This window comes from Saccopteryx leptura, chromosome 1, assembly GCF_036850995.1.
Source record: "Saccopteryx leptura isolate mSacLep1 chromosome 1, mSacLep1_pri_phased_curated, whole genome shotgun sequence".
NCBI lineage: Eukaryota > Metazoa > Chordata > Mammalia > Chiroptera > Emballonuridae > Saccopteryx > Saccopteryx leptura.
Window position 1 is genome coordinate 304,179,596 of NC_089503.1, and position 11,181 is coordinate 304,190,776.

Genomic DNA, 11,181 nt, shown 5'->3' on the forward strand with positions numbered 1-11,181 from the left:
TATTTATTTATTTTACAGGGGGGAGAAGGGAAGCAAGAAGTATCAACTCATAGTTGCTTCACTTTAGTTGTTCATTGATTGCTTGTAGTATGTGCCTTGACTTAGCAAGCCCAGGATTTCAAACCAGCAACCTCAGCATTCCAGGTCAAATGCTCTACTCACTGCACTACCACAGGCCAGGCTCAATGTTGAGTAATAACAAGAGACAGAGAGAAAAAAAGCTAAATATGCTAAATAAATGTTAGTATATTAAAAGTTTCGCTATATATATATATATTTATATATTTTTTTTTTTGTATTTTTCTGAAGTTGGAAACGGGGAGGCAGTCAGACAGACTTCTGCAAGCACCCAACCGGGATCCACCCGGCATGCCCACCAGGGAGCGATGCTCTGCCCATCCGGGCGTTGCTCTGTTGCAAACAGAGCCATTCTAGCGTCTGAGGCAGGGACCATGGAGCCATCCTCTGTGCCTGGGCCAACTTTGCTCCAATGAAGCCTTGGCTGTGGGAGGGGAAGAGAGAGACAGAGAGGAAGGAGAGGGAAAGGGGTGGAGAAGCAGATGGGCGCTTCTCCTGTGTGCCCTGGTTGGGAATTGAACCTGGGACTCCTGCAATCCAGGCCGACGCTCTACCACTGAGCCAACCGGCCTGAGCCTATTTTTTTTTAATTCAGTGAGAGTAGGGGAAGCAAAGACAGTCTCCTGCATGTGCCTCCAAGCAGGATCCACCTGGAAAGCCCACTAGAGGGCAATGCTCTGCCCATTTGGGGCATTGCTTTTTTGCTCAGCAACTAAGCTCTTCTTAGTGCCTGAGGTGGAGGCCATGGAGCTATCCTCAGCACCTGGGGCCAACTTACTCTAATCAAGCCATGGCTGCAGGAAGGGGAGAGAGAGAGAGAGAGAGAGAGAGAGAGAAGAAAGAGGGGAAGGGGTGGAGAAGCGGATGGGCACTTCTCCTGTGTGCCTTGACCGGGAATCAAACCCAGGACATCTATATGCCGGGCTGATGCTCAACCACTGAGTCAACCAACCAGGGCCCATAATATATTATTTCATTTAAACATTATATCAACTCTGTGAAGCACTAATGTCTCTGTTAAGGGTAGCAGAATATGTCACCCCAAAATATGCCACTTTCACATAGGATTAAGTTAAAGTCATTTGGAAAAAAAAAAAAAAGCTTGACCTGTGGTAGAGCAGTGGATAAAGCATTAACCTGGAATGCTATGGTTGCCCATTTAAAACCCTGAGCTTGGCCCTGGCCGATTGGCTCAGTGGTAGAGCATCAGCCCAGCGTTTGGATGATCTGAGTTCAATTCCTGGCCAGGGCAAACAAGAGAAGTGCCCATCTGCTTCTCCACCCTTCCCTCTCTCCTTTCTCTGTCTCTTCCCCTCTTGCAGCCAAGGCTCCATTGGAGCAAAGTTGGCCCAGGCACTGAGGATGGCTCCATGGCCTCCATCTCAGGCACTAAAATAACTCCGGTTGCAATTGAGCAAAGGTCCCAGATGGGCAGAGCATCGCCCCCTAGTGGGCATGCCGGGTGGATCCTAGTCAGGCTCATGAAGGAGTTTCTCTGCCTCCCTGCTTCTCAATAAGTAAAGTGGAAAAGAAGGCAGGAAGGCAGGAAGAAGGAAGGAAGGAAGGGAGGGAGGGAGGGAGGGAGGGAGGGAGGGAGGGAGGGAGGGAGGGAGGGAGGGAGGGAGGGAGGAAGGGAGGGAGGAAGGAAGGAAGGAAGGGAGGAAGGAAGGAAAAGTAAGAAAGAAGACAAAAGAAAAACAGCAGATGCAAGAAAAGTGCTTTGACCTCCACTTTTCTTCCTGTAGATTAGAGATAAAGCTCCCATGTGAAAGTTGTTCTCCTTATTCTTGGAGAAAAAGAATATTATTTGTATCACCAGAGATGGGAAGTTGAGGCCCAAAGAAATCTGTATAAGTAAACCTTGTTAAGATAATCCTTGTCGACCTGTGGTGGTACAGTGGATAAAGCGTCGACCTGGAAATGCTGAGGTCGCCGGTTCGAAACCCTGGGCTTGCCTGGTCAAGGCACATATGGGAGTTGATGCTTCCAGCTCCTCCCCCCTTCTCTCTCTCTGTCTCTCTCCTCTCTAAAAATGAATAAATAAAATAAAAATTAAAAAATTAAAAATAAATTAAAAATAAAATGTTTATTTAAAAAAAAAAAAAAAAAAGATAATCCTTGTCAGGCCCTGGCCAGCTGGCTCAGCAGTAGAACATTGGCCCAGCATGTGGAAGTCTCGGAAGTCTCGGGTTTGATTCCCAGACAGATCACACAGGAGAAGCACCCATCTGCTTCTCCACACTTCCCCCTCTCCTTTCTCTCTGTCTCTCTCTTCCTCTCCCGCAGCCAAGGCTCCATGAGAACAAGGTTGGCCCCGGCGCTGAGGATGGCTCCATGGCCTCTGCCTCAGGTGCAAGAATGGTTCTGGTTGCAAGGGAACAATGGCCCAAATGGGCAGAGCATCGCCCCAAGTGGGCTTTACCGGGTGGATCCCGGTCGGGAGCATGCAGGAGTCTGTCTCTCTGCCTCCCTGCTTCTCACTTCAGAAAAATACAAATAATAATAATAATAATAATCTTTGTCATCCCTTAGTCTCCCATATATTTTAGTCACTTTTTCAAAATTACTACTCCCTTTTCCACCTCATTTATAAGCACTGTATACTAACCACTTTTGGGGGGTCTTCATTTTCTTGTGAAGAATGCCAGGTATAAAAATATTAAATAAAATAACATGCTTTTCTCTTGTTAATCTGTTTTATCTCAACCTAACTTGTAGGTCCAGCCAGAGACCCTAAAAGGGTAAAAGTCAAGTTTTGCCTTTCCTGCAGCTGTTTTACAGACAATGGAACTAGAAAATCAGACAGGTCAAATTAACTTACCCAAAATCTAAATAGCTGAAATAATAGTATATCTCTCATCTAAGTACTGTACTAACCAGGCCCGACCCTGCTTAGCTTCCGATATCAGACGAGATCAGGCACCTTTGGGGCGGTATGACTGTAGACAGTGATTTCCAATACAAACCCAGGTCTGACTAGCTTCAAAGCTAACACCTGCTTTTCCAAGTCACCAAAAACCATACCACACTACCTAAGTTTTTAGGAGTAAGGGTGAAAGAATGAGATTAATCTGAAAAAAATTTGCAAGAGGAAAACAGAATCTTAAAAATTCTAGATAGGTCCTGGCCGGTTGGCTCAGTGGTAGAGAGTCGGCCTGGCATGCAGGAGTCCCGGGTTCGATTCCCGGCCAGGGCACACAGGAGAAGCGCCCATCTGCTTCTCCACAACCCCTCTCCTTCCTCTCTGTCTCCTTCCTCTCTGTCTCTCTCTGCCCCTCCAGCAGCAGAGGCTCCATTGGAGCAAAAAGATGGCCCGGGCGCTGGGGATGGCTCCTCGGCCTCTGCCCCAGGCGCTAGAGTGGCTCTGGTCGCGGCAGAGCGACGCCCGGGAGGGGCAGAGCATCGCCCCCTGGTGGGCAGAGCGTCGCCCCTGGTGGGCGTGCCGGGTGGATCCCCGTCCGGCGCGGGAGTCTGTCTGACTGCCTGCCCGTTTCCAGCTTCAGAGGAAAAAAAAAAAATCTAGATAGTGCCTGGCCTGTGGTGGCGCAGTGGATAAAGCGTCGACCTGGAAATGCTGCAGTCCCCGGTTCAAAACCCTGGACTTCCCTGGTCAAGGCACATATGGGAGTTGATGCTTCCAGCTCTTCCCCCCTTCTCTCTCTCTGTCTCTCATTTCTCTCTCTCCCTCTCCTCTCTAAAATGAATAAATAAAATTTTAAAAAAATTCTAGATAGCTACTGTGACCATAGAATCTTTTTTAGCCTTTGACATTTTGGAGAACAGTCGCCATTCAAATGAGGATAAAAATCTTAAGGAAAAATAATAATACCTTTTAAATCAGTGAGTATGAGACAAATTATGTGTTCAGGAAGTAGGCAATAAATACAAGTAGAAGAAAAGAGCTGGGAAATGGGAGACAGAATGCTGTAACAGATGAGGACATGGTGAAATAGAAGTTCTTAAAATAAATAGACAAATTTCACAGCCAAGGGGAGCCTTATGAAACTCAATGACTAAATGTATGGTGGTATCCTTGATGGGATTTGGAAACAGAAAAAAAGAAAATAAGAGTTGTGAGACCTCCTACCCAGCGGCGGCAGACGGCAGGATGCGGAACTCAAACACGCGCTTGACCCTGCTTCTGGCCGGGCGCAATTCGCAGTGCACCAATACGGGCATAGTTCGTGGCGCACCACTGGCGGGGCACGCCTCCTGGTGTAGCGGATCTTTCCTTTCTGAGTCTAGCTCGGCTGCTGCGGTGTGAAAGAGGAATTTGCCGAAATGGTGGCGCTCATTCTTGGGCCCTGAGGATGCCAGGAGGGGCAACCACCCTACGTATTTTAGAAATGATAGAATTAGGTGTAGGAGATGCCACCCAAGTTTATATAGCATTCTTGGTTTACCTGAACTGAACCCTTTGGAGAATAAACTGGCATGAAGTAAACTGTGTGGGATTACCAGGACTCCAGCTCATTTGCCTTGTCAGTACTGAGACAGAAGAAGGTGCCCACACCCAACAAAGCTTCCCTCAGCTGTACAACAGAACATTTCCCTTAGATAATGACACCTATACTTAATGATGCTTACTTTATTCACACAAAATTGTATTTGAGACCCATCAGACAGCTTCATCTTTTATCTCAGAGAGCCTATTCCATGTTTTCTTTCTGCAAAATAAAACTTTCCCATATAGAATTTTTGTTGTTATTCAGAAATATTGGGTAGTTGATCTAGAACGTTTTCATCTGGAGACAGTTTAATTACAGTCTTGTACTAGTTTATGCCTAGGATATATTCAGAGGGGTGGAATGCATATGTTTCTTCTACCAACCCACACTCACAGCTGCCTCTTTGTTCGTTGCTGCCTCTGCTAGCTCACTGTTAAGACCACCAACTCTTTCCCCAAACTCAGCCCTCTTTGGGGGGTTTTGCCACTAGAACTACCCTGGAATGGCTTATACACTTTGACACTTGTAGAGTTTGAGTCTGTTTCATCCCCAGTAAAAATTAAAGGTTTTCTCTCTATTGGTTTTCATGTTGCAATTACTGTTTCATCTCTTTTTGGCTGACTCTAAATCAAAACTAAAAATTTTGGTCATCCAGGCCCTGGCCAGGTAGGCTCAGTTGGTTGGAGCAACCTCCCAATTTGCTAGGGTTGTGGGTTCATCCTCAGGGTACGTACAGAGGTCAGCCAATGATGGCATAGATAAGTGGAACAACAAATCAATGTTTCTCTCATTCTCTCCTTTCTCTCTCTAAAATCAATAAATAAAATAAGTTTTTAAATATATATATATTTATTTATTTATTTTACAGAGACAGAGAGTCAGAGAGAGGGATAGACAGGGACAGACAGGAACGGAGAGAGATGAGAAGCATCAATCATTAGTTTTTCATTGTGCGTTGCAACACCTTAGTTGTTCATTGATTGCTTTCTCATATGTGCCTTTACCGCGGGCCTTCAGCAGACCAAGTAACCCTTTGCTGGAGCCAGGGACCTTGGGTTCAAGCTGGTGGGCTTTTTGCTCAAACCAGATGAGCCGGCACTCAAGCTGGCGACCTCGGGGTCTCGAACCTGAGTCCTCTGCATCCCAGTCCGACGCTCTATCCACTGCGCCACCGCCTGGTCAGGCTTTTTCTTTTCTTTTTCTTTTTTTTTTTTTTGAGATACCACCTCATACCTGTTAGATTGGCTGTTATCAACAAGATAGGTAATAACAAGTGTTGGAGACACTATAAAGAAGAAGGAACCCTCATTCACTGCTGGTGGGGGATGTAAACTGGTACAGCCATTATGGAAGAAAGTGTAGTGGTTCCTCAAAAAATTAAAAATAGAAATACCATATGACCAGCAATTCCTCTACTGCGTATATACCAAAAAAAAACCACCCTCAAAAACATTGGTATACAAAGACATATGCTCTACCATGTTCATCACAACATTATTCTCAGTGGCCAAGACATGGAAACAACCAATGTGTCCCTCAATAGAGGACTGGTTAAATAAGATGTGGTGCACATATATCATATATACAATGGGATACTACTCAGCCATAAGAAATTATGATGTTGCCATTTACGACAACATGGATGGACCTTGAGAACATTATGCTAAGTGAAATAAGTAAACCAGAAAAGGCTAAGAACTATATTATTTCACACATAGGTGGGATATAAAAATGAAACTCATGAACATAGATAAAAGTGAATTGGTTACCAGGGGGAGGGAAGTAAAGAGAGACAAATATATGGTGACAGAAAATGATTGGACTTTGAGTGATGGGCACACAACATAACAGTTCAAACACTATAGAAATGTTTACCTGAAACATATGTACTCTTATTGATCAATGTTACCCATTAAATTTAATTTCTAAATTATAAAAAATAGTATAAAAAATAGGCTTATACACAGTGTGAACTTACATGTCTAGGTTAATAGGGAACAGAAAACTGTTACCTATGAGAGTACTGGGCCTTCCTTCACTCGTATTACCACCATCCTTGTTATATCACAGCTAGAGTATTATAAGAGATGTACTGGGGAACATTTTCAAGGTAGTGAATAGATGTTTTTGTCTTCTTCACTGTTTCAGTGTTTCTTTGTATTATATTTATAATAAAAATAGTTTAAAATTTTTTAAAATGACAAAAACTTAAAAAATATGAATAGTTAATAGCAGTATATCAATATTTGTTCATTAATTGTGAAAGTTGTACCATACTAATGCAAGATATTAATAATAGGGGGAGCTAGTATGGAGTATATAAGAACTTTGTTTATTATCTTTCCAATTTTTCTGTAAACCTTAAACTATTTTAAAATAGTTTTTTAAATTACCAATAAATAAAATGTACCTAGAATATTGGTTGTTTGCTAAATATGTTTGCTACCATTGATTAAATAATATCAAAAATGAATATTTTTAATGTATTTTAATTTTTTAATTCTTATTTATTGACTTTAGAGAGAGGAAAGGAGCGAGAGAGAAAAACATTCATTTGTTTTCCACTTATTTATGCATTCATTTGTTGATTCATGTATGTGCCCTGAGAGGGGATCAAACCCAACATCTTGACCTATCTGGAGCTACTTGGCCAGGGCCTAATTTTTTTTTTTTTTGCTGGTTTGTTTTTGTTTTATTTTTTATTTTTTATTTTTAATATTTTATTTATTGATTTTTAGAGGGGAGAGAGAGAGAAGGGGGAGGAGCAGGAAGCATCGACTCCCATATGTGCCTTGACCAGGCAAGCCCAAGGTTTCGAACCGGCAACCTCAGTGTTCCAGGTCGACGGCTTTATCCCATTGTGCCACCACAGGTCAGGCTGTTTTTTTTTTGTTTTGTTTTGTTTTTTTTTTTTATTTATTTTTTTACAGAGACGGAGAGTGAGTCAGAGAGAGGGATAGACAGGGACAGACAGACAGGAATGGAGAGAGATGAGAAGCATCAATCATCAGTTTTTCATTGCGCGTTGCAACACTTTAGTTGTTCATTGATTGCTCTCTCACATGTGCCTTGACCACGGGCCTTCAGCAGACCGAGTAACCCCTTGCTGGAGCCAGCGACCTTGGGTTCAAGCTGGTGGGCTTTTCCTCAAACCAGATGAGCCTGCACTCATGCTGGCGACCACGGGGTCCCGAACCCGGGTCCTCTGCATCCCAGTCCAATGCTCCATCCACTGCGCCATCACCTGGTCAGGCTGTTTTTGTTTTTTTAAAGCAAAGCTTTCCTTTTAAGAAATTTCTTTTTCTTTTTCTTTTTTCTTTTTTTTTAAAGAGAGACAGGGAGAGGAAGAGAGAGAAAGGCATTCATTTGTTGTTCCACTTAGTTGTCCATTTATTGGTTGCTTCCATCTGTGCCGTGACCCAGGATCCAATCCTCAACCTTGGCATTTCCGGGAGACGCTCTCACCGACCAAAGGCCTAAAAATATATATATTTTTATATATAAATATATATATATATATATATTTTTAGGCCTAATATATTTTTAAAGATCAAGAGAAACCGATAAAGCCAAATAAAAAGAATCTTGTTAATAATAACTGCCAAGGTCAGCCAGCCCTGCCTCTCTCCTTCCGCCCCTCCCTCCGTCCCTCCCCACTCCCCGCCCACTACGCTGTCTGACGTCAGTCTGCGCGCCTGCAGGTCACGCAGCCCGCCGCCTCCAGGAGCGATTGCCTGAGAGCACGCGGCCCGGAGCTGCCCGTCCGCGCAGGGACCACTGCCAACATGGACAAAGCCTGCCAAGCAAACGAAGAACAGCAGCCACAGAGCACGCCCGAGAGGGACGAGGAGCAGAGTACGCCCGAGAGGGACGTGGAGCAGAGCATGCCCGAGAGGGACGAGGAGCAGCCGCAGGCGGAGAACTCGCCGGAAGAGCCGCGTCCAGAGGAGCCATCTTCGGAAGAGCAATCCGAGGAGGAGGAGTTCTTTCCCGAGGATATCCTTCCCGAGCTCCTTCCTGATCTCCTTCCCGAGCTGCTGGGGCCCGAGTATCGCCCCTCAGAGGAGCGCCTTTCTCTGCACGACCTGTTCGCGGCGCGCCCCGCCATGGAGCAGCCTCCCTGCGGAGTGGGGAAGCAGAAGCTGGAAGAAGGAAGCTTTAAGGAAAGGCTGGCTCGCTCTCGTCCGCAGTTTAAAGGAGACATACACGGCAGAAATTTGAGCAACGAGGAGATGATCCAGGTCGCAGAGGAGATGGAAGAGATGAAAAGAGTGCGAAACAAACTGATGATCATGCACTGGAAGGCGAGACGCAACCGTCCGTATCCTATGTAATGTGCCCAGCCATTAATGCGGTTTGTCTGACTTGGTATTGCCACTTGAATCGTGTGTATTTTCTCGACTCCCTCTCACCATCTTGTTAATTTTAACGTTTTTGTGTGGCTTTATTTAAGGTGTTTCGCTTGTAATTGGTAAAATTGGGCTTCCCCCCATCTGCAAGTCTCCCTCTTTCAGTCATGTGGCTCACCAATTTGCATGAAAAAATGGACGTCATGTATTGTGAAGTGAAAAAAGCGATTTTTGACAAGTCTGTGTAGTATCCCGTTTTTGTAAAAGTGTGTATTTTTATCTTAATTTGCAAAGAAAAACTGAAAGTAAATATTTCAGAGGCGTAACGGTGGCCACCTGTGTGGTAAGATAAGTGAGTTTTTGTTTGCTTTTCACTTTTGCTTTGTTGGAACATCTCGTTTTTTCAGGACGAACACATTTTACATGTATTGCAAAAACCCTCCAATATAATGGGAAATAATGTAAAGCAACTTAAACACTGTCAGTTTATAAAGACAATGTGGCAATTAATAAAATGTTTGTCAGAACTTGAGGCCTGGTCTGTGGTGGCGCAGTGGATAAAGCCTCCCCCTGGAAAGCTGAAGCCTGTTGGAAACCTTGGGCTTGTCTGGTCAGGGCACAAATGGGAGGTGATGCTTCCTGTGCCTTACCCCCTCTCTCTTTCCTCTCTCTTCTCTCAAAAAATAAATCTAAAAAAAATTTTTTTTAAGTAAAAATAGTAACTGCTGAATTTAACAAACCCAATAAATCAAATGCCTCTATCAATGCCTAGATGTTAACTCTTTCTTTGATTTATTGATAATATACCTAACAGCTGAATTAGTCGGGGTTCTACCATAGAAACAACCAGTAGGAGATAAATAGATATAGATATATTTGTTTAGTTAGAGATATTTCAAGGCATTGGCTTTTGTGATTGTGAGAACTAGCAAATCCAAAATCCATTAGCAGGATTTGCTGGCAGGAAACGATCAGTCCTGGGCTACAGCTGCAGTTCACAGGTGGGATTTCTTCCTCAGGAAAACCTCGGTTTTGCTCAAGGGCTTTCAGCTGATTCAGTGAGGCCCATTCAGACATTAAGGATCGTGTCCTTAAAGTCAGCTGATGGTAGATATTAACTACATTTACAAAATACGTTTACAGTAACACCTAGAATAGTGTGTAATTGAATAATGGTAATCTAGCTAAGTTGACACATTAACCATAGTAGCTCATCTCTTGTCACCTTGGCATCCAGATACATCTCCTTAAATAGTATTTAACCTTCAAATAAAGAAAACATCAGTCATACTTCTGCCTAACTCAGGGGTCGGGAACCTATGGCTCATGAGCCAGATGTGGCTCTTTTGATGGCTGCATCTGGCTTGCAGACAGATCTTTAATAATTAAAAAAAACAAAACATTAAAAATATAAGACATTCTCGGCCCTGGCCGGTTGGCTCAGTGGTAGAGCGTCGGCCTGGCATGCAGAAGTCCCGGGTTCGATTCCCGGCCAGGGCACACAGGAGAGGCGCCCATCTGCTTCTCTACCCCTCCCCTTCTCCTTCCTCTCTGTCTCTCTCTTCCCCTCCCTCAGCCGAGACTCCATTGGAGCAAAGATGGCCCGGGCGCTGGGGATGGCTCCTTGGCCTCTGCCCCAGGCGCTAGAGTGGCTCTGGTCGCAACAGAGCGACGCCCTGGAGAGGCAGAGCATTGCCCCCTGGTGGGCAGAGCGTTGTCCCTGGTGGGCGTGCCGGGTGGATCCCGGTCGGGCGCATGTGGGAGTCTGACTGCCTGCCCGTTTCCAGCTTCAGAAGAAAAAAAAAAAAGAATCAACCAATGGGCCCTGGCCAGTTGGCTCAATGATAGAGTGTTGGCCCAGCATATAGATGTCCTAGGTTCGGTTCTCAGTCAGGGATACAGGATAAGTGACGATCTCCTCCACCCCTCTCCCTTCTCTCTTACTTGCTCTCTCTCTCTCTCTCTCTCTCTCTCTCTTTTTCTCTCTTTTCCCCTCCAGCAGCAGCCATGGCTAGATTGGTTTGAGTGAGTTGGCCCCAGGTGCTGAGAATGGCTCTGTGGCCTCCACCTTAGGAGCTAAAAGTGGCTCAGATGCCAAACAATGGAGCAATGCCCCAGATGGGCAGCATGGCCCAGTAGGGGCTTGCTGGGTGGATCCCTTTTCAGTGCATATGGGAGTCTGTCTCTTTGCCTCCCTTTCTCTCAATAATAATAAAAGAATCAACCAATGGCCTGACGTATGGTGGCACAGTGGGTAAAGCCTCAGTGAACCGGAATACTGAGGTCACAGGTTCCAAAATCCTGGC

The 11,181-nt window shown here is 44.8% G+C and overlaps 1 protein-coding gene across 1 annotated transcript; it reads left to right on the forward strand.

Moving 5' to 3' along the window:
• Positions 1-8,191: 8,191 nt before the first annotated feature.
• LOC136386387 (transcription elongation factor A protein-like 1) lies at positions 8,192-9,563 on the forward strand. The gene has a single exon (XM_066357828.1). The coding sequence runs from the start codon at positions 8,312-8,314 to the stop codon at positions 8,858-8,860; it is 549 nt and encodes a 182-aa protein (XP_066213925.1). The 5' UTR covers positions 8,192-8,311; the 3' UTR covers positions 8,861-9,563.
• The last annotated feature ends 1,618 nt before the right edge of the window (positions 9,564-11,181 follow it).